Source organism: Indicator indicator, unplaced genomic scaffold (assembly GCF_027791375.1).
Source record: "Indicator indicator isolate 239-I01 unplaced genomic scaffold, UM_Iind_1.1 iindUn_scaffold_88, whole genome shotgun sequence".
Lineage (NCBI taxonomy): Eukaryota > Metazoa > Chordata > Aves > Piciformes > Indicatoridae > Indicator > Indicator indicator.
The window spans coordinates 49575-73000 of record NW_026539209.1 but is presented as its reverse complement, the minus strand read 5'-3'; the positions used below and the strand labels follow the sequence as shown (position 1 = coordinate 73000).

At 53.0% G+C, this 23426-nt stretch overlaps 1 protein-coding gene across 1 annotated transcript in view; it reads left to right on the top strand.

Moving 5' to 3' along the window:
- LOC128980263 (zinc finger protein 91-like) overlaps positions 1-23426 on the top strand; it is a 150316-nt gene that overhangs the window by 104444 nt on the left and 22446 nt on the right. Inside the window, 1 exon segment of the mRNA XM_054398721.1 lies at positions 8765-9804. Coding sequence (XP_054254696.1) covers positions 8765-9804 — 1040 coding nt within the window.

The following is a 23426-nucleotide window of genomic DNA, read 5'->3' as shown; positions in this document are numbered from 1 at the left end:
GTGACCGACACGGCCACAGCCACATAACCCCCCCACAGACACCCTCAGGCTGCCCACAGCCCCACAAAGGTCCCCAGACCCGCACGGAGCCCCCCAGACCCGCACGGAGCCCCCCAGACCCGCACGGAGCCCCCCAGACCCGCACGGAGCCTCCCCCGACCCGCACGGAGCCTCCCCCGACCCGCACGGAGCCCCCCCAGACCCGCACGGAGCCCCCCGACCCGCACGGAGCCTCCCCCGCACGGAGCCTCCCCGACCGCACGGAGCCCCCCCAGACCCGCACGGAGCCCCTCTGATCACCCCAGGACTCCCCACTCCAAGCCTCACGACCCCTCCCCACACAACAGCCACACAGAGGCTCCCCCAGCACCACCAACTCCTACCACACAAACTCTCCACCAACCCTGCGGACCCCGCTAGACCCCACGGACCCTCCCGGCACCAACCAACCCCGCAGACCACCCCCCGGAACCCCACAGACCCCTCCCTAACTCCAGCACACAACCCTCACTCCCCGGGGATTCCGATCCCCACCTCACGATCCCCTCCTCAGCCCCACACATTCCCTCACCCCACCTGCAGCCGGCACAAAGGGGACGCAGAGCAGGAGGACGACCAAGAGCTCAGCGCACAGGAAGCTGCCGACCGCCGGCCCCGGCAGGCTCCTGCCGACCACACAGCGCTGGGAGGGAGACCCCGGACCGGACCCTCCGCCTGCTGCGGCCACGTGTGACTAGGAGCGGAAGCAGGGGGCGGGTTGCAAGACGAAGTCCCGCCCACGCCTGGGCAGACACAGCCAATCAGAGGCGTCGGCAGCGCGGCAGCTCCTCCCCCTGGGCGCTGCCGAGGCACAGCGAGGAGCTGCCACTGCCGGCCGCGGCCGCCATTGTTCCTGCCCCGAGGGGAGCGGCAGCAGTTGCGGAGCGCGGGAGAAGTGCCGGAGGTGCTGGCGGGCGAGCGGCAGCTGCCGGCTCGTGAGCTGCGGCGGGGCCGGAGGGGCTGAGGGGGCCGGGGAGCGCTGAGGGCGGCGGCAGCGGAGCGGCGAAGGGTCTGGGCGGGCCCCGGGGCATGCTGAGAGCCGGGGAGCCTTTAGCTGCTGGCCCCGGGGCTGCGCGGGCCAGGACAAGCTCAGGCTTTAGGCTTTCCTTCCTTTTTGTTGGAGTTTTTCCCTGCTTCCCAACAGGTCGCCACTGCCTGCTTTGGAACCCCTTGGCTTTGCCTCCAGACCTAGCAGCAGCCTCTGGCGGGCTGCAATCTGTTGGCTTGGGCAGCGCACAGCTTGGTTTGGTCACAGGTTGGGTTTGAGCTTCTTCGCTTAGGCTGAGAGCTGAACACAGAGCAGAAGGAAAGTTCTGCTTGCAGGCATGAGAGAGGGGACGTGGGGCCAGAGGAGGAAGTTGGAGGAGGGCTTTGGAGGAGCCCAGAGCACTTGTGCAGGGCCAGAGACACAAATATTGCACTGAACCAGAGCCCGTGGATACCGAACAGGGAGGAGGAAGAATTGCAGTAGCCAGGAGAGGCTTTGTGAAAGCTCCTGGAGAAGTAAGTGTGAGAGCTTTTGATCGGGGCTGATGGACTCTGAGAAGGATCTCCTCCCACCTAGCCCAGTGCAGAATGCATTGGAATGCTGCTGCCCAAGCACAGTGGTGGCTAAGAAGCTTTTGGATTCTCCCATCACCTCCTTGCCCTTTTCCTGGGCCATGAGCCAGCCCAGGGTCAGTCAGGCATGGAGTGGGACAGACAGACCCAGAGCACTGAGAGGTCTCCTTGGTGAGCTTGGCCCTCACTTTCCCAACCTTGCACTGCTCTCCCTAAGGCTTGGGAGTGTGTCAGCTCCTGCCAGCCCCCAGTGCGGCTGGAGCTGGCTCCTGCCAGCCCTGTGCCTCTGTGCCACTTGTGAGATGGAAGCAATTTCTCTGATCTTCCATACACTGTCACATTTCCAGGACACAGTGACCATCTCTAAAGTCATCTTTCCAGACCCACACTGTCCAGCCAAAGGCCATTTCCATCATTCTCCACTTTCCTCCTCTCCTCATTCTCTGTTCCTTCGGATTCCTCTCCCCTGTACTGCTGCTTTGAGCTTCAGGGAGCAAAAGCTGAGCTGGCTTTCAACAGCCTCCTTGCCTCCTGAGCCACCTCTGCCATTGTGTTTCTCTCCACCTGTTGTATCTACCTGCCTGAAACATTGCTGCTCAGCTCATCCCTGGTAGAGAGGCAACCTGCTGAGAGACAGCTTGTGCTGAGCAGATGGTTCCAGAGGGCTTGGATTGCTGAGGGAACTTTCTCAGGCTTGGCTTTGCTTTGCTTCCCAACAGCAACAATTCTTCTGTGGCTGTGTGCAGCCAGTTGTGGAAGGAGAGCAGGGGGGAGATGGTGCCATGGAGCTGTGAGCTGCAGCTGCAGAGAGCAGGGGAGAAGTCTGATGCAAGGAGCAGTGCTGTAAGCCCCAGGTGGGCAATGAGAGGCATGGGGAGGTTGGGAGGGTGAGGAGCAAAGTTGTGCATAGAGTGTCAGGCCTCCAGGGACAGCTTCTGCTCCCAGTGCAGACCTGCTGAGGAGACAGCCTGGATCAGTATCACCTGGGGGATGCTGCTGTCACCTCTCCTCTGTCTCAGAAATAATAAAATATTTTCCCTTTGCCATGCAAACTGAGCTGTGTTAGCTGCAGCTTGACATCCTGAAGAGAACTGCAGAAAGAGAAAAACTCCTGAGGGCACCTGGGGCTCATTGCATGAACCTCAGGAACTGCCAGGAGACTGAAGAAACCTCTCAAGAAGTCAGAAGCAAAACTCCAAGTACCTTGAAGCATTGATTGTCCCAGGGGCTCGTTGGAGCAGCTCAGTGGAGACTGCAGGGAGCCAAAGGCAAAGTGCAGGGCAGCAAACCCTGGGCTTGGTTTGTGGAGCACAAAGGCCAAGCCCTGAGCACAGCCCCTGGGCAGGCAGATCCTGTCCCTCAGGTGTGGGCCAAGGCTCTGCAGGTGCTGTGGGCTGTGCTCTGTGTGATGCTGAGGGAAGGACAAGGGGATGGCAGCCCCCAGCCTGCCTGGAGCTGTGCCAGGAGGCAATGAAGCACAGAATTAAGCAGGTTGGAAAAGACCTGAGAGATCATCAAGTCCAACCTATGCCCCAACACCATCTCATCAACTAATCCATGCCTGCGCTCCCCGCCTGTCCCGCACGGTCCGAATTGGTTTCGAGGCCAGCGAGCTCCGCCCAAGTCCCCCCGGTAGTGCCCCTGGGCACGGTGTCCCAGCATGCTTCGTGTCCCTCCTTAGCATGACCCCGACTACGCTCCGCATTCGCCCCGCCCTTGTCTTGCCTCCCGACCAATGACATCGCACGCTCTGCCCCTTTCCTGAAAGCTCCGTCCATCTCCCTTCCTACCCTTCCTGATTGGCAGGGCTCAGCGAGGTCTCCTGGCGTCCCCCTCAGCCCCTTCCGCCCCGCCGCAGCTCCTCGATGTGCCTCGGCAGCGCCCAGGAGGAGGAGCTGTCGCGCTGCCGGCGCCTCTGATTGGCTGTGTCTGCCCAGGCGTGGGCGGGACTTCCTATTCCGTACCCAGCCGTGCTTCCGCTCACAGTCACGCGTGGCCGCCGCAGATCGGAATCCCCCAGCTGCTGCAGGGCTTGGTTTGGGGTTTCCTTCCCAGTGCTCTCTGCTCGCCAAGGCCGCCAGGAGCCTGCCGGGGCCGGCGGTCGGCAGCTTCCTGTGCGCTGAGCTCTTGGTCGTCCTCCTGCTCTGCGTCCCCTTTGTGCCGGCTGCAGGTGGGGTGAGGGAATGTGTGGGGCTGAGGAGGGGATGCTGAGGTGGGAATCGGAATCCCCGGGGAGTGAGGGTTGCATCGTGGGTTGGGGATCAGGGAATGGTCTGGGGGCTGCGGGGGGCTTCTGTGCGGTTGGCGGTTCGGGAGGGTCGGTTGGGTTGGGGAAGGGTTTGTGCGGTAGGGGTCGGTGGGGCTGCGGGGAACCTGTGCAGGGATCAAGGGGGAACCGGTGGGGTTTGGGTTGGGCGCTCATGGGGATATGCGAGGGGGTGTGTGGGGTGCCGGGGAGGTGTGTAGGGTCGGTGGGTGGTGTCCGTGCCGTTGTGGGAGGGTTCTGTGTGGTTCCGTGGGAGATGTGTGTAACTGGGAGTGGACTATGGGTTTGGGTCCTTGGTTCTATCAGGGGTGAGCACCTATGGGGTTCTGGTGTGGTCTGGAGGGTTCTGGGGACCCATCCTTGGGGCTGGGGGTGGTCTGTGGGGCTGGGGAGGGGTCGGTGTGTGGGGGGGTTCCTTGTGCTGCTGTGCTGCTGAATTCCCCTGCTAGGGGCAGCCTCAGGCCCCCTTTGGCTGCTGCTGTGTTGCAGCCGGAGCCCATTGGTCGGGGGCAGCGTGGGGGCTGGATGGCAGCAGAGGCTCCTGTGGGGGAGCCCTGGCGGTTTGGAGGCTTTGTGCTGGCAGGTGCCGGGCAGCTGCTGTGCTAACGGGCAGTGGCTGGGCTGAGGGCCAGGCCCAGGGGGGGAGCCCAGGCCAGGCTGTGTCCTGGGTGCCGTGGGGGTGGCAGCCGTGGGTGCTGTGCTGAGCCTGAGCTTAGGAGTGCCTGGGGCTGGTGGCAGCTGTGGGGTGGTTTGGGAGGTGGAGGTGGTGCCGGGGCAGGGGCAATGAGGTCGTGGTGCTGCCAGCCAGCAGCGTGGCGACAGAGCTGCGGATCCTGAGCTGCTGAGTGCGCTGGGAGCGGAGCAGGGAAGGGGCTGGGCGGGCCCCGGGGCATGCTGGGAGCTGTGGGCGTTGGGCTGCTGGGCCCGGGGGCTGCGCAGGGCATGCTGGGAGTTGTGGTTCTCAGCTGGGATGGCGCCGCCTGGGCTGGGCTGCGGGACAGAGCCAGGGCTGGACCGCAAACACCTCCTGGAAACCTCTGACAAAGGAGGTGTGGAAAGAGTTTGTGAGCCCTGAACAGCTCCTAAGAGGTTTTCAGGAGAGCTTTGAAGAGATTTTGGCCATTTTTGAAGCTTATTTGCAGAGCTGAGAACCTAAAAAACTTATTAAAGCCTCTCCAGTGCTCCTGAAAAGAGATTTTGCTGCCTCTGGAGTGGTTTGAGGGAGTCCTGGGAGGTTTGAGAAGACTTTAACGAGGTTTTAGGTGCCCTGAAGAGTTTCCAACAGCCAGAACCTCACTGGAATCTCTGGAAAATTAGTTTCTAGGAGTTTGAGAGAGATTTGAATGAATTTTAAAGAGATTTTGATTGGGTTTGGGTTTTTTTTTCCTGAGAATTTTGAGTGCCCAAAACCTTCTTTAAGTCTCCAAGTTTTTAATATATCATGAGGTGTTTGTAAGAATTTGTAGGAGGTTTGAAAGTCTTTTATTTTCTAGGGGGATTTAAGAGTTTTGAAAAGAGGTTGATGGTTTTCAGGGCTGTTCTAAACCTTTTAAGCATTTTAAAGGAGTGACAAACACTGAACTAGGCCTAGAGACTCCTTGAAGTCTCCTCAGAAGAGGATTTGGTGAGTTCTTAAGGAGGTTTTGAGAGGTTTTGATCAAATTTCCAGAGGTTTTGACCAGTTCTGAAGAGATTTCTTGGTTTTGGAAGATATTTGGGGGAGTTTTGAAGGCATTTGGATGATTTTTCAGGTGTATTTGAAAAGTGTTCAGAACCCAAAAGTTCATTCAAGTCAGTCAGTCAGGCAGTTTTAAACGTTTTCCAGTGTTTTTGAAGCATTAAAGCAACCTAGAAACTCCCCAAAATCTCTTTGAAATGACTTTGAGGGGTTCTGAACAGCTTTGAATGACTTCTGCAGAGCTTTGAGCACTTTGTGAGGAGCTTTTGATGTTTTTCAGGTGGTTTGAAGCCTTGTTAAGCATTTTTGAAGGGAGTTGAGCTCCTAGAGAGGCCTCGAAACTCATTAAGAGCACTTCAAAAATTTGTTTCTAGGAGTTTTGAAGAGATTTTAATGACTTGTGAAGATATTTTGATTATTTGAATGGATTTGAGGGCCAAGAAAGTCCTTCTGAGTTTTGCTGTGTCTTTAAGAGTTCTGAACAGATGTTGATGATTTTGAAGGCAGTTTGACACCTCCTGAAGCATTTTGAAGGGTGCTGAAAGCTTAAAGAAGGTCACAAAGTGATGAAAATCTCTCCAGAATGAGTTTGAAGAATATCAAAGAGATTTTAATTGACTTTGGAAGTTTCTGAAGAGGTTTGGGTGATTTTTTTTTTCAGGCCTATTTGAAGAGTCTGAAAACCCAGAACTCCTTAAAATCTCTCCAATACTCTTACAAATGAGGTTTGAATGCAGCTTTAGGCACTTCTAGAAGGAGGAAGTTCTAGGAGGCTTGAAAATATTTCAGTGATTTCTTAGGGGAGGTTTAAAGGAATGGTGATGATTCGTTGGACATTTTAGGGCACTTTCAAAGCTCTTTTGAGAACCATCAGACAAATAAACCAGCCTAGGAGCTGCCTAAAATCTCTTCCAAATTAGCTTTTAAGAGTTACTGTGAGTTTCAAAGAGGTTTTCAGATGTTTCAAAGATATTTCAATAACTGTGGAAGAGTTTTTTGCTTTTTAAAGAGACCTTGAGGATGTTTCAGGCCTGGTTGAAGAGTTTGGAGAATCCCAAACCTGACTGAAATCTCTGCAGCATGCTGAGAAAAGATTTGAATGCATCCTTTGATGGTTTGGGGAACTGTGATGAGGTTTGAAAAGACTTGAGTGACTTTTTCTGGGCCTTTAGCTCTTTTGGTGATGATTTGTTTTGAGCACTTGTGAAGTTTTGAAGCATCTTGAAGACAGAACTAAGGCTCAAAAGTCACTGCAGTGCCTTCAGAATGAGCTGTTGAGAGCTGTGGAGAGATTTTAATGCAGCCTTAAGGCTTTGTGGCAAGTTGGGAAAGGATTTGGATCAATTTTTGGAAGGGTTTTGAAGAGGAATGGTCAGGTGCCAGGGTGAGGCCCCTGGTGCTGCAGTGGTGCTGAGCTGGGTGGGAAGCTGCCTGCCCTGGGGCACTGATTGGGCTGCTGAGGTGGCACAGAGAGGGGCACTGCAGATTCATTCTCCTTCCTGTCCTCATCCTTCTTCTTCTCGCAATCCTTCTCCTCCTCATTCTCGACCTCAACCTCCTTCTCCTCCACAATCTCCTCCACATCTTCCTTTCCCTGGAGGCTACACTTGAGCTCCTCCAACTTCTTCAGGGTATTCTCCTCCATGCTCTCACCCAGGGCCTACTGTTAGGCCATGCTGGGGCTCTAGACCAGCTCTGGGGCCGTAGTAGGGAACTGGAGACTCCTGGGGGCCAAAGAGTGAGTGCAGAGAGATGGAGAGTGAAGGCTGCAGGGGTGGGAGGGGTTAGTTGAGCAGCTGTGTGGCTCTGCCTGGCTCCTACCTGCAATGGTGCTGGCAGCAGCTGAGCCCAGAAGCTGAAAGGCCCAAATGCTGCCTGGCTCAGGACAGTCCCCTGCCACCTCCTGCCATCCAGCACAGCCCAAGCAGGCACTCAGAGGTCCTAGCCACACCCCCAGCCATAGCCCAGGGCAGGAGTCACCTGAAAGTGTGGAGGAAAGTGCAGGCAAGGGCTGGGAGAGGCTGTGTGGAGGCAGCTGTCTTGTGGTGCTGGGCTGCAGCTGTGTGCTGGGGGTTATGTGCTTGGCAAGGAGCTGAGTCTGCACTTGTTCAGACCTCCCATCTTCAGCAGCCCTGGCTGTGTGCTGTGCCTGTGTTGCCTGGCTTGGGAGCTGCCCCCAGCAAGGCTGAGCTCTGCTGCCTGGTCCTGGGCAGTGCTGAGCCATCCCTTGCAGGTCAGTGTTCTCCTCTGTGGTCTTAGCTTGTATGTGGCAGGGGCTGTGTCCTTCTCTGTCCATCAGCCCTGCTGCTGTGTGCTGGGCAAGAGCAGAGTTTGCAGATCTGCTCCTTGGAGCAGCCCAGCAGGGAAAGAAGGCAGAGTGGGGCAAGAGCAGGACCCCAGCCCGTGGCTGATGCCTGGGGCACCTCCCAACCTCCTCCAGCCCCTCCTGCCCACCACATTTCACTCTTGCAGGGTCTCCAAGGACATCAGCTGTGGTGGGAGTCTGGGAGCTCCCCAGGTGTGTGTGGGTCAGTTGTGTGGCAGGAGGTGATGTTTGGGGTTGGGATGTGGAGTGTGGGTGGGAGAAGATTGGAGGTGGTTTGGTCTTTCTGGGTCAGTACTGTTCCCTTCATTGTCTGAGCCAGGAGAGGGCCTGAACAGGAACCTCCCTGCTGATGTTGCCAGGCTCGAGCACAGTGGGACGATACTGCTTGTAACTGCAAAGGTGCCTCAGGCCACTGCTCACAGGAACCTGAGCTCTCAGCACAGGTATTGGAGGTCTGACCTTTCACCATGGCAGGAAGTGGGGGTTTGAGAGCCCTTCTCTTTTCCTTGCCCAAGCTGAGTGCTGTGTGTTGGGAGGTGTTGGGACTCAGGGCCTGTCATGACTCAGGCAGGATCTCTATGTTTGAGGTCCTGGGCTCAGGTGCTTCCATTTTTTCTAGGCCACAGCAATGACCTCTTCCCCCACCAGCATGGCGTTAGAGAAGGGTCCAGAGAATAGCTGGGAGGAGAACTACCCCAAGAACAAAATGAAGGAGCAGAAGTGTAGCCCAAAGGAAGAGGATGAGAAGATGGAGAATACAGAGGTGAATGATGACTATGATGATGATTTGTATGAGGAAGAGGAGGAAGATGAGGATGAAGGTGACCAGGATGAGGTAGAGAATGAGGATGAAGGCACAGCAGGCCCCTGTGTGCCAGCTGAGCAGCTGAATCAGTGCCCTGAGTGTGGGCAGAGCTTCTCAGCTGTCTCAGAGTTGATGAAGCATCACTGCCCCCACCCTGGCACCCGGCTCTTCATCTGTGGTGACTGTGGCAAGAGGTTCAGGTGGAGGTCTGAGCTCATGCGGCATTGCCTCACGCACAGCAGTGAGAGATCCTTCACCTGCAGGGACTGCGGTAAGACCTTCAAAACCATCTCCACCCTCACCATCCACCGCCGCATCCACACTGGGGAGAATCTGTTCCCCTGTGCTGAGTGCGGCAAGAGCTTCACCAGGAGCAATTTATTCATCCAGCACCAACTCATCCACAGCGGTGACAAACCCTACAGCTGTGCCCTCTGTGGCAAGAGCTTCACACGGAGGTCTTACCTCAACCAGCACTGTCGTGTGCACACTGGTGAGAAGCCTTTCAGCTGTGCTGACTGCGGCAAGACCTTCAAAACCAGCTCATACCTCACTGTCCACCGCCGCATCCACACTGGAGAGAAGCTGTTCCCCTGTGCTGAATGCGGCAAGAGCTTCACCACGAGCACTTTATTCATCCAGCACCAACTCATCCACAGTGGTGACAAACCCTACAGCTGTGCCCTCTGTGGCAAGAGCTTCAGCAGCAGCTCGACCCTCACCAAGCACCGTCATGTGCACACTGGTGAGAAGCCTTTCACCTGTGCTGACTGCGGCAAGACCTTCAAAACCAGCTCATACCTCACCATCCACCGCCGCATCCACACTGGAGAGAAGCTGTTCCCCTGTGCTGAGTGCGGCAAGAGCTTCACCACGAGCACTTTATTCATCCGGCACCAACTCATCCACAGCGGTGACAATCCGTACAGCTGTGCCCTCTGTGGCAAGAGCTTCACCAGCAGCTCCAATCTCACCAAGCACCATCGTGTGCACACTGGTGAGAAGCCTTTCAGTTGTGCAGACTGTGGCAAGAGCTTCACACAGAGCTCCAATCTCACCCAGCACCATCGTGTGCACACTGGTGAGAAGCCTTTCACCTGCCCTGACTGCAACAAGAGCTTCAGCAGCAGGTCCTATCTCACCAGGCATCGCCACAGCCACACCAGTGAGCAGCCCACAGTTCCGGGGAGGCACAAATAGATCCAGCCAGGGTCTGTTGGGTTAATGGTGATCACCTGAAAGGGCCTTTCCAGCAGATTGAACCAAAATTGCCTCTTTTTTTCCTGCATTTGTCAGAGGCTGGTGGCTCCAGCAGGAGCAAGCACCTCCTGCCCTTCTGAACTCCAATTACTGCTGATGAGAACAATTACAGTACTGAGTCAGCACAGCTGGAGCTGTCTTTGGAGCTGGGCTGAGCTTTCCCAGGGTTTATCTGGTTCTTCCCCAATTTTTTGTGTATTCCTGGTGTAAAAACCTTCTGTCTCTTCCCCAGTTGTGTCAATACAAGGCTGAAGTTAGCCAAGTCCTGTCTGTTTAGTTTTATTTCAGATATTCCTGCCCACAACGCCCACGGGTTGGGGGCATTTGTTCCCCAGGAATGGGGCTGAATCCGTGTGCCCCCTTCAGTAGGGTCAAAGTGATGTTCTCTGAAGAGTCTTGAGAATGTTTTGCTGGAGGCAGTCTCAGGGACATCTCAGATGGTATTTTTGGGAGAAACTCAAGGGATATTAGGTGTTTCGGAATGTATGGAGGTTTCTGGGATTGAGTTTTGGGGTATTTAGGGGCTGTAGAGGGGATCTCAGGAAGGCCTTTGGAAGCCCTTGGAAAGCTTCTGTCAGCTTTCCACTAAGGGGCTCTGCTGTTTTCCAGCAGGCCTGAAGCTTCTGAAAGCCTTCTCCCTAGCTCAGCAGTGTTCCAGGCTCTGCTTTCCCAATATTTCCCTGCCCCAGGACGACACTGAGGGGTTGTGATGAATTGAGTTGAACCTGCTGCTGTTATTCAGACCATGCTGCAGTCATGCCAGCTTCAAAAAGTGCAAGTGCTGACTGCAGCAAAGTATGATGGGGCTTGAATTTCTGATTGGAACATGAGAGGCTTCATGTTCCACTTGCTGCTTCTGGGTTGCAGCTTCTTGGGTGTGAGCACCTCTCTGGAGGCCTGATGGTGGAACAGGTGACAGTTGGCCAGCTGCTGTTTTGGGTCATCCTGTCCAACCCCTCTGCAGTCAACAGGGACATCCTCCACTAGGCCAGGCTGCCCTGAGCCCTGGCCATCCTCACCTTGAATATCTCCAGGGATTGGACCCCAACCACCTCCCTGCCAACCTGTTCCAGTATTTCCCCACCCTCCTAGTAAAGAACTTGTTCCTAACATCCAATCTAAATCTGCTCTGCTCTAGTTTGAAGTCCTTGCCCTTGGTCCTTTTCACTGCAGGCCTTTGTAAACAGTCTCTCTGAAGCCTTCTTGTTGCTCCCTTCAGGTACTGGGTTTGCTGTTTCATGCTGTTGGTTTTTTTTTCCTGTGCTGCTTCTGCAAACAGGCTAAGCTAAGGCACTAATGCATCGTATGATTAGATCGATTAGTTTATTAAAGTAATTATGCATTGTATGATTAGATCAATTAGATTATTAGCTAAAGTAGTTATGCGTTGTGCTGATGATATCTCAGGTTCTATTGAACTCTTATCTCTTTACCTCAGCCCTGAGCTGTCTGTGTTCCTCTTCCCCTCACTCCTTTTTTGGGGGCCAGGCAGCTTAACCCCTGTGCTAAACTGTTCCAGGGGTGGGCAAGCTCTTGGGAGGGGACACAGCCAGGGCAGCTGAGCCAAAGTGACCAAAGGGGTGGTCCGTGCCAGCTGAGGTCAGTTCAGCTGTAAGAAGGCAGTGAAAGAAGGCATTGTGGGGCTGTGGCTCCTGCTGAGCGTATCGTGCGGTGTGTGGGTTCCTGCCTGCTGCTCTCAACACGGAGAGCTGAAATACAAACTGACAGAGCAGCTGCCAGGAGGTGTCCAAGGCTGCAGCTGGGCCAAATGGCCTCCATCTGCCCAGCCAGTGGCTGTTTCTTGAGAGGTTCCTGCATGCTTCAATTCATTCTCCCACAGCCTCCCACCCTTCCAGCTCACTCTTTTGTCTTACTCTAACAGAGGGTTTTCCCCAACTGTTTTCCTCATCCGCTTAAGGCTACAGCATTTGGTTATCTGCAACTGCCATCCTCTCACGGGGTGCCAAGGTACAAATCACTTAGCACACTGCAGGCTCCCACACAGACATGAAGGACATCTAAACATTCCATGAGCTTCTCCCTGAGGTTCCCATGTGAAGAGATTCATCCCATGGCCTTTGTCTTCCAGAGGGACCACAGAATCAGAGAAACATTCAGGTTGGAAAAGACCCTCAGGATCACTGGCTCCAGCATCTCCACATCTCTCTTGTACTGAGGTGCTCAAAATTGGACACAAATCTCAAGGTGTGGCCTCAGCAGAGCTGAGTACCAGGGGACAGTCACCTCCCTGCTCCTGCTGAACACAGCATTTCTAATCCCAGCCAGGATGCCTTTGGCTTTCCAGGCCACCTGGGCACACTGTTGGCTCCTGTTCAGCTGCTTGTCCATCAGACCCTCCAGGTCCCTTTCTGCCAGCAGCTTTCTAGCCACACTACCCTAAGCCTGGAGTATTTAGAGTACTGCACTGAATGGTTACAAGCTCTTTAGGTGAGACAGGTGAGGGAGAAGAGGAGGAGGGGTGGCCCTGTATATTAGGGAATGTCTTGATGCCACAGAACTCGAGGTAGAGGATGAAAGGATTGAGTGCCTGTGGGTTAAAATCAGAGGGAGGACTAACAAAACTGACATCCTGGTTGGAGTCTGTTATAGACCACCCAATTAGGATGAAGTGGTCGACAAATATTCTATAAGGAGCTGGAGGCTGTCTCAAGATCATCAGACCTTGTCCTTCTGAGTGACTTTACCCTGCCAGCCATCTGCTGGGAACTTAACTCAGCAGGGAGGAGGCAGTCCAGAAGGTTCTTGGAGTGTATGGGGGACAGCTTCTTGATGCAGATGTTAAGTGAGCCTCCCAGGAGTCAGGCTCTGCTGGACCTGCTGCTCTCAAATAGAGAAGGGCTGGTGGGAGATGTGATGGTAGGAGGCTGTCTAGGGTGCAGCCACCATGAGATATTGGAGTTTTCACTATTCAGGGAAACAAGGAGGAGCAATAACAGAACCCTCACCTTGGACATCCAGAGGGCAAACTTCAGCTTGTTTAAGCAACTTATTAGGAAAGTACCCTGGGTAGCAGCCCTTAAGAACAAAGGGGTCCAGGAGGGTTGGGCCTACTTCAAACAGGAGCTCTTGAAGGCACAGGAACTGGCAGATCCCACGGCAGGGAAGGTGGCTGGGTGGGATGGGCAAGCATCTCTTGAAGGAATCAAGGGAAAAAAAGAGGGTGCATCACCTTTGGAAAGGGGGGGAGGCAACTCAAGATATGTTTAAGGATGTTGTTAGATCATGTAGGGGAAAAATCAGAGAGACAAAAGCCCACTTAGAACTTAAAGTGGCCACTGCTGTGAAAGACAATAAAAAGCATTTTTATAAATACATGAATGCCAAAAAGAGGGGCAAGAAAAACCTCCACTCTTGATTTGACTTGGAGGGGAATATTGTAGCCAAAGATGAGGAAAAGGCTGAAGTGCTAAATACCTCTTTTGCCTCTATTTTCAACAGCAAGGCCTCTCTACAAGCATGTGGCAAAGCCAACAAGTTCTGACCTGGTTATGATTCAGCAGAATGTGAATTCCAGAGTGGATAAGGACAAGGCTGACACTGACTGACTGCAAGGGACCCTGACTTCAAATCTCTTTCTGTGGCTGTGCCTGGATGGAAGCACAAAGCACACAGACACAGGGGCAGCCAGAGCTGGGTGCAGTGCAAGAGAGAAAGCCCCACCCTGTGACAGCAAAGGTGTCTGTCCCAACACACAGAGAGCTGGAGAGGTGGCTGCAGAGAGGCTGCCTGGAGTTCAGCTTCCTGCTGCTGGAGCTCAGAGCAAACACTCACAAAGCTTTGGCATTGTCAGAGGACAAGAACTGAGCCTGGAGAAGTCTGACTTGGTGCAGGCTGGAACAAGCATTTGAAGTGTTCTAAGTGCAGTCAATAAATTTGTGTAGTTTGGAATCTTCAAGTGTGAGTAAGAAAGAGACCATGGACAGAACTCATGTAGGTAGTTAACCCTGAGGCCATAGAAGTCTCCTAAGCTAACAGGACAGATGCTGTGCTTTACTCTTTAAGCATTCACAAGGCCACAGAAGCCTTCCAAGGCAGGAACAAGATAAAGCCACAGATACTTCACTGGGCAAGAACAAGATCAGGCTGTGAGTGCTTCGCTGGACAGGAACCAGAGAAGGGGAATTTGAACACAGAAGTTTTGTCAAGGGATGGAGAAGGAGCAGCAGCTGCTGCAGAAGAGGAACAAGCAAGATTAAGTTACTGAATCATCAAGGCCCAGGCTCTCACCCCAAAAGTTCCTCATGGGGCTTGAAATTCAGATTGCAGCAGAGGAGGCTTCCTGCTCTGGTTGCTGCTTCTGGGTTCCAGGTTTTGTTGGGTGTTGGCTGCTCCAGTGGGCTTGGGAGCTGCCCCAGCAAGGCCCAGCTCTGCTGCATGGTCCTGGGCAGTGCTGAGCCATCCCTCACAGGGTAGGAGATGGTTTGGTCTTCCTGGGTCAGTGCTGCCACCTCTGTTGTGTGAGCCAGGAGAGATGGAAAGACAGGGCCTGGATCTGGAACCACCCTGGCAATGCTGCAAGGCTCAGGAACAGGGGGGATGAGACTGCTCCCTAAGTACCAGGATGGCTCTGCCCCCCCAGCACAGGAACCTGGGGACTCAGCAGAGGTATTAGAGGTCTGACCCTCTGCATTATGCCAACAATTGGGGGTCTGAGGGCCCCTTTCCATTCCTTGCCTTATGGAGTGGTTTGGCCCTTGCTGGGGGTCAGATGCCCACCAAAGCCACTCTGTCTTTCCCCTTCTTAGATGCACAGGGAGAGGGAAAAAGAGAACCAAAGGCAGTTCTAAGGTAGAAGCAATTTACTACTAATGCTAAGCACAAGTGACAGACTGTGTGGAAGTGAAGCAGAGAGAGAAGTGAATCTCTACTGCCCATCAGCACAGGGCAGTGGTCTCAGGCAGCAGGGCTCCACCTGTAGTGGTTCCTCTGGACGACAGATGCCATGGGATGAATCTCCCTATGTGGGAACCTAAGGGAGTAGCTCACAGAATGCTTAGATGTCCTTCATGTCTGTGTTGGAGCCTGGAGGGTGCTAAGTGGTGTTGTACCTCAGAACCTTGTGAGAAAGGATGGGAGTTGGTTATCACAGAATCACAGAATCCATAAGGTTGAAAAGACCTCAAGGATTATCAAGTCCAACCTGTCACTGTGGTGATTAAGGATGGAGGATTATGGTCATAAATTATGAATTACGAAAATTATTATTTATTAATAATTAAAATTATGAATAACCAATTCTTCACCTTATATATATTGATTCTAATGCATGGTTGTAGAAATATATTCCATAACTGGTTTAGTATTTACAATCACACCCAATTATAATACTTGCAGAATCGATTTCTAATTAAGGGAAGGTGCAGTTCCGCCGCTTGTCCACAGGATGGAGACTCGACAAGACGCTTGACCCCTTGCAACTCTGTACGAAGATATTTATGATGTTATTCAGGAGGCAAGTTAATCTGGAAATATCACGCGGCTACACGAGGGCGCTTTGAATGGAATGTTACTGAATGTTGCACACGTGGAAGGATACATTCTGTCTGTGTTTGTAGCGAGGCAAGCTGCTGGGTTAACCTGGCTACTCGCTGCTGTCAGCTGTCTGCCTGTCTGCCTGGGGCTGGTCCGTCCGGGCAGTGCCCTTCTTTCTTCTCCTGTCTCTGTCAGTGGGGTGAGGCTTTCCTTCTCCTCCCGTGGGAGGGGCAGTTTGCTTTCTCCTTCTGCGGCTGCGGGGGGTGAGGCTTTCTGCCGATTGGCAGTTTTCCTTAGCAGGGGCGGCCCGGCAGGGCCGGTCCGGTGAGAAGTCCTACGTGACGAGGTGATGGTTCCCGGTAGGCAGGGTCGGCCCTCGCGATCGAGATGATGGTTCCTGGTAGGCAGGGTCGGCCGTCTCCGATCCCAGAGATGGGTTTCGGGGGAGGGGTGCAGTGAAGCAGCGCTTCCCCCTCGGCTCAGCTCGAAGTGAGCTGACAGTGCCAATTCTTGGTGACTGCTTCTCATTTAAGGTTACAATGCAGTCTTTGGCTTGATCTAACGGAGAGGATGTCTTTCTCTCTCTCTCTTTCTCTCAGGAAATCCTGGGTTGCATTACCCTCACAGCACAGGGCTGCGGAGCAGCAACAGTGGGTGGCTCCTCTACCTCCCGCAAACGGCAGGGATCATGCAAGATGTGTTTCTGCTTATGGCTGCTTATGATTGCAGCTGTTCTGGACTGCCTGGTTTGGGCTAGTCCCTCCACTCCTGGGCTAAAGCTTACCCTGGGGCTTTCCTCAAGCCTCTCGACTGGGCTTACGACCCTGGTTCAGTGAAGGGATCATCCTATGCTGGCTCCTCGAGCAGCTCGGTGGGCTGGCTTCTTTCTGTGTTGCAGAGCATTCCAGTACGCTTGCATGTGGGAGTGAGAAGGCTTACAGCTTATGCAGTGTGAGCTTACATAGTGAGTGACATCAAAAGGAGACAGCAAAGTAGTAAACAAATGGAGTAGAACTTACAGATTTCTCGAGGCTGGGTCTGGCCAATGGGCACACTTGTCAACAACCTGCTTCAGCCTGTAGAAAGGGTGAAGCTAGAATTATGCCCTTAGATGGAAAGAGCATGAGCATGCCATGCGATGGGTGCATGTAGTTGTTTACCCCTTGGGAGACAGGTTGGTGGCTGGGCCTTTGTCCTCCTCTCCTGAAAGGAGGGTGGAAGGGGGGACTTACCAAAACATGTTGGGACAAGTTTGCTGGTATCTGGGGGCATAATACTGGGTATGTGGTGCCTTCACTACAGTCACCCAAGATCTCATGGCTACTAAACCATGGCACCAAGTGCCACATGCAGTCCCCTCTTGCACACCTCCAGGGATGGTGACTCCACCACCTCCCTGGGCAGCACATTCCAATGGCTAACAACTCTCTCCATGAAGAACTTTCTCCTCACCTCAAGCTTAAATTTCCCATAAGTATGAATCATATTAATAATGCAAATATGATAATAAAATATTAATTATTATTGTTTATTAGTATGGAAAATGCCAAAAATCTTACTAATAGGTGTGGGTGTAGGGCTGTAGTATATTTACAATGGCTGTGTGCAGTGAATAGACAACTGAAAAATTGAAAAAGGATTAAGCAGACTGCAGAACTAACCCTGGGAAAGAGACTCTGGGGTGGGGTTGTGCTGCTTGTCCCCTAGGGGCAGACTCGACAGGACCCTTGCCAAAAGGGCAGCACTCAAGGCAGAGCCTTTCCCCAAGAGGCTTTCTAGAGATCCCCAATTCCTCACAATATTATTGCTGCAGAATTCTCTGCGGGGCTGCACTATAGTCCAGGCTGCACAGAGCAAGGGGAGTTCCACCCCCATGGAGTGCTGCTGCTGCTGCTGGGGCGCTCTCGGGCACCGGCAGGGTTGTGTCACTGTGCCCAGGGCCGGGCTGGCCGTGGCACGCCGGCAGGCGACTCTCCAAGCTTCCCAGGGTTCCAGGCCGTGCCGGGGTTCCAGGCTCTTGGGCTGTAGTCTGTTCCTAGGTGAAGCATGGGCAGGGCAGTGCCTGTTTACTACAAAGGGAGGACATAGCCCTTGGTTACCAGACTTCCTGATGCCTGTGTTCCCCCAAGCCCTGCAGGAGGGAGGGGCAGAGGGGGATGATGCCTGCACATGCCAGGACTTGTTCTGGCTTTGTGTTGGGCCCCTTTGGCCCTACCACCACAGGCAGCAAAGCCAGGGCCAGTGAGGAAAGAGTGAGCAGAGCTGGGCTGTTTGGATTGCATGGCACAAGAAGGATTCAAAGGTGCCCCTCAGGGCTCAGGGATGGGACGGGGGCTGTTGAACATCTCAGCTGGTGACAGGGACAGTGGGATCGAAGAACCCTCAGCAAGTTTGTTGATGACAGCAAGAGGAGTGGTGCCTTCAACATGCTGGAGGGAAGGGATGGCATCCAGAGGGACCTGGGCAGGCTAGGCAGCTGAGCCTGTATGAAATACATCAGCTTCAAGGAGGCCAAGAGAAGGGTCTTACACCTAGCTTGGGGCAATCCAAAGCACAGATCCATTCTGGAGGGTGAGGGGATGGAGAACAGCCCTGTGGAGAAGGATTTGAAAGCTGTGGTTCAGGAGAAGCTCAACAGGATCCAGCAATGTGCACTCCTAGCTCAGAAGCCAAACATCTCCTGGGCTGCATCCTCAGTAGTGTGGGCAGCAGGTGGAGGAGGGGATTCTGCCTCTCTCTGATCCACGTTGCTGAGACCTCTCCTGCAGTGCTGGGTTCAACTTTGGAGTCTTGAGCACAGGAGACACATGGATCTGTTGCAGCAGGGGCCTGAGAAGGCCACAGCAATGCTGGGAGGGCTGTGTCGTGAAGGGAGCCTATGCCCAGAATTATGTCCCAAATATTGCCAAAACCTATCCCAACAGGTTTTGCTCACATCCCCCCTTCCCCCTCAAGCACATTATAACTGTTCTGTAAATTGTAACCAAGTTGCTCTCCTGTTATTGCTTCTGCTCTTAAGCTCCAGGGCATGTGCTCTGTCCTCGTGCACGAACTGCCTTTGTCTGCAGTGCGGAGAGAAGCAGCAACTGGGGAAGTGCCAGCGTGCCTCAGTTTACCTGGGAGCCTGCAAAGAGTCCTTTGCAAGCTGCTCTGCATCCTATCCCCAGTCCTGCTGGTAGGAAGAAGCTGTCACTGTGTCTTAAAGGGACTGAACCCCACTGCTAAGCTTACCCAGTCGGGGGAAGAAGCAGCCTGAACCTTTGTGGCAGTTCTAACAGTGTCTGGCGTGAGCAAAAGCTGCAGACCTAAGAGCCAAAGCCTTTGTGTGTATGCTTGCAAAGTAGGACTGTGCTGAGCTGTGGGAGAGAGGAGCCACTGCCTGCCACTCCACCACCCTGTGGGTGAAGCTCCATGGGACTCAGAGCACTGCCTATGCTCTGCTGGCACCACCTGTGAGTGCCCAGGACACTCGGTCATTTCCGACCTGAACCAGGGGCAAAGCCATGCTGCTCCACGCCGCTGCCCCCTGCACTCTCAAGCTGATCCAGGAGGGGAACTTCCCCCCCAGTGCCCTGCTGACTCCACACCTCAGTGTCTCTCTCACACTGCAGCAGCCAAAACTGAAGCCAGGGTTCAAGGTACAGCCCCACCAGTGCCCAGCACAGGGCCACAATCACTTCCCAGCTCCTGCTGGCTACACCAACCCTGATTCAAGCTAGCATGCTGCTGGACTTCTTGGCCACCTGGGGACACACTGCCTCATGGTCAGCTGCTCTCAACAAGCACCTCCAGATCCTTCTCTACTCAGCAGTTTCCAGCCACTCTGCCCCAAGCATGGAGCATTCATGGGAGTGTTAATTCCCTAATCCTGGGCTGCTTGAGAGACTGACAGAATCCCTAAGCCTGCTGGAAGGCAGCAGGGTTGCTGCTGGGCTAGTGGCAAGCTTGTCAGAAGCCCCACACATGCTGCAATGCTGCAGGGCTGTTGGTGGGCTCAGGAAATGGCCAACACAGGTCCCAGCACTGCTTGAATGCAGCTGGGCCTCTACAGGGCCAAGGGAAATACCACAGGAAGCCTTGGGCCTGCTGGAAGGGAGCAGATCCACAGGGAGCTGTCATGGACCCACTGGATGGCAGCAGGGCCACTGCTGGGCTGCTGCAAAGCCTGTGGCAACCCTTCTGGGAGGCAGCAGGGGCAGGGGTGGGCTGCTGCAGAGCCCAGGAGAAGCTCCAGGCCTTCTGGAAGGGAGCAGGGTCAGGAGTGGGCTCAGGGAAAGGCCACTGGATGCCCTCCAGCAGGCCCAGGGCTTCTCTCACCTATTGCACAGCCCAGCAGGGGCCCTGCTGCCTGCCAGCATGGGTAGGGATTTGCTTGCCCTTTCCACTAGCCCACAAGTGGCCCTGACAACTTCCAGCTGGCCTGGGCATTCCCTCACCATTTCCACTTGCCCACCACAGGCTCTGCTGCTCTCCAGCAGACCTGAGGCTTCCAACAGGATTTCCATTAAGCCACCACTGCCCCTGCTGCTGTCACACCCCCGTTTTAGGGTGCTGAGGGAATCATAGTACCCCCTGATAACAGGGTGCCCTTGTAGAAGGAGATTCAGAAATGCTGAGAGGAGAGAATCTCAGAAGTGCTCTCAGAAGTCCTTTATTACAGCCTGCTCAGAAATCCCCAGCGCTACAGAGTCTCAGAGTGTCCTTAACACAAGGCCCAGAAGCCCTCAGCAGAAGCACCTCACAGAAGTCCCTGGCAGCCCTAACCCCCCAATGGCCTCTACTGCTCCCTAGCAGCTGTTCAAATTCTCTTTCTTACCAATCCCTTAACCAATAAACCCCAGCCACAGCTACAAGCTCAAATCATTGCCCAAGAGGAGCCAGCGTGTCAGAGTGCTCTGCCTCCTGCAGGATGTTCTTGGCACACATGGAATGGTCTTGGCTTTGGCCTTTGCAGCCTCTGATTTGCTGACTGCAGGATCCTGTGCTCTTCACACGTCCCAGCAGCTGCCCTTGGCTGCAGCATCTCCCCTTTCTTTGTGCTTTAGGACACCTTGGACAATTCAGGCAGCCAGGTTCATGCCTTCTGCTTTTTGCACTTTCATAATCACCAACCAAAAGGTTCATAATAGAAACAAAAGCAACAAAATTATTCCTATCCCTGCAGCTATACAAATCCACCCTCCTAAATTCAGGTCACTAAACCAATTGTTGGGATTTAACCATCAGATTATTACTAAAATCATCTCTGATATTCTGGTGAGTTAACACACCCCTGTGTGAACACCTTCCCAGTCACACACTCATTGGCCATTCATGGGATTCAGTCTACACTCAGATGACTTCTGGGGTCCTTTCAATGCCATCAGTCTCAGCTCAGCAGGGCAGTCAATGCCAGCAGCCTCAGCTCAGTTGACTTTCAGCTCCGTGGGCTCTGCCCTCACTGCTCTTGGCCTTCCTTCGGCTCTGGGGTTCCAAGTGGTGCTTCACCTCTGCAGTGATTCCTGCAGTGTCAGCTGAGACCTTGGCAGGACCCAGTTGCACAACTGATCTCTCCAGCTCAGGCTATCTTTTGACTTTCCTTCCTGCTGTCCCTGAGCACCTATAGGTGACAAAACACAAGCACAGCCCTTCCCTGTGCTAATAAACCTCCTGGCCCTTCCTAGGCTGAATCTCTCTGTGGAATGGATCAGACAATTCCCCTTTTTTTCTTTTAAGGCAAGGGTTTCAAGGATCAGGTCTGAAAACTTAATCCTTGAACTCTTACCAATGATTTGCAGTAACAACTCTTGCCTCTAAATCTCAACAGAATCCTTACCTTAAAGCACTCTCAGCAATATCAAGAAAAGACCAAACACATTCTGTAATATCCTTGTTCTAAATCTTGACTTATGCTCTACAGCAGAAATCGAGGCCAAACCAAAAGACTGTGTTAAAATCAAACCATTCAATTAACCTCTAAAAAAACCAGCAAAAAACACTTCATATTATAGAGACCTGTTTTCAAATGCTGCTGCACAGAAAAAGTCCTAAATCCTTCACCCTAGAAGAGAACTATTGACCTATCAACTGACAAACAACTTCTTCTAGTTAAAATGACTCCAAACTTATTTTAATTGCAATTTTTCCAATCACAAAACTTTTTCATTATTCATGACCACCATTACCACTATTTTACTCTTAGCAGTTGCTATCACCTTTGTGGTCATTAATATCTCTCCTCTTCCTATTGCTGGTGTCTGTTCTTATTATCTATTCTGATTAGTTCAAATCACTTGATCCTATATTATTCCATTCTTTCCTAGATTATTCTGTCACTTATTTCCTATTACTTCTCAGCAATTATTACAATTCCTTCCTACTTACCACCTTTTATTATCATTACTAATAAGTAACCTAATTACCTAAGTATTGAAGTACTTAATACTTATCATAATTACTCATTATTTATTCTTCCTACTCTTCCTATACCTATTGCTATTAATATTCCTTATTCCTATTGCTATTATTACCATTCCTCTGTTCTTCCCTTGCATGTCACCTACCTCCCACTGCAATGTGACCCTTAGGAGTTTTCAGAGAGTATCCAATTGGATCATTTACTACCAGAATAGAACAGGCAAAGTTTTAACATCTCCTACAATCCAAAGCCAACTCCAAAGTCATTCTCCATACCAGGGGCTGCTCCTACAAAATGGGAGCAGAGCTTTGGGAACTTGCAAACAAATTCAGCACTCAGTCTCTTCAAACCCCAAACCTGCTCCTGCAAACTCCTGCCTGGAGTTCCTTTCAAGCAGAGCTGTGCAAAGGAAAGCAGAAGCAGGGCAGCAGGAGGAGCCAAGCCCTGCAATTCTTTGCAGCTGCCACCTGGGCTGCTTTAGCTGCCATTTGGCCTGCTAAGCACTCCTCAACCCATCAATCTTCCCCACAGAGGGAAATCTTCTGGAAGCTTCAGGCACTTGGCAGCAGTTGTTTTGTCACATCCTGCTTCTCCTGAGAAAGCCTCAATTGGCAGAGGCCAATGGGATGAAATTTATCAAGGCTAAGTTCAAGGTTCTATACTTTGGCCACAGCAACCCCAAGCAGTACTACAGGCTGGGGTCAGAGTGGCTGGAGAGCAGCCAGGCAGAGAGGGACCTTGTTGATAGTAGCTGAACATGAACCAGCAGTGTGCCCAGGTGGTCAGGAAGGCCAATGGCATCCTGGCCTGGATCAGGAATAGTGTGGCCAGCAGGACAAGGGAGGTTATTCTTCCCCTGTACTTAGCCCTGGTCAGGCCACACCTTGAGTATTGTGTCCAGTTCTGGGCTCCTCAATTCAAGAGAGATGTTGAGGTACTGGAACGAGTCCAGAGAAGGGCAACAAAGTTGGGGAGGGGTCTGGAACACAAACCCTATGAGGAGAGGCTGAGGGAGCTGGGGTGGTTTAGCCTGGAGAAGAGGAGGCTCAGGGGTGACCTCATTGCTGTCTACAACTGCCTGAAGGGACGTTGTAGGCAGGTAAGGGTTGGTCTCTTCTCCCAGGCAACCAGCAGCAGAACAAGAGGACACAGTCTCAAGTTGTGCCAGGGGAAGTCTAGGCTGGATGTTAGGAGGAAGTTCTTCACAGAGAGGGTGATTGCCCATGGGAATGGGCTGCCCAGGGACGTGGTGGAGTCGCCATCACTGGAGACGTTCAAGAGGAGACTGGATGAGGCACTTAGTGCCATGGTCTGGTTGATTGCTTAGGGCTGGGTGATGGGTTGGACTGGATGATCTTGGAGATCTCTTCCAACCTGGTCAATTCTATGATTCTATGAATTCCTGTGCCCTTTTGAAAGACACCGCAGAAATGGAGTGAGCTTAAGAGCAGGAAGGGAGGTGAAGATCTCATGCCAAGGAAGAATCATTTCTTCAGCCACCTCATCCTTTTTCAGCTGCAGTTCCTTCCCCCTTTGTCCAGACAACTCAGGTGCTGAGGGCCATGGCTAGAAACCCACACTGCAAAATGTCAGCAGGAAGCT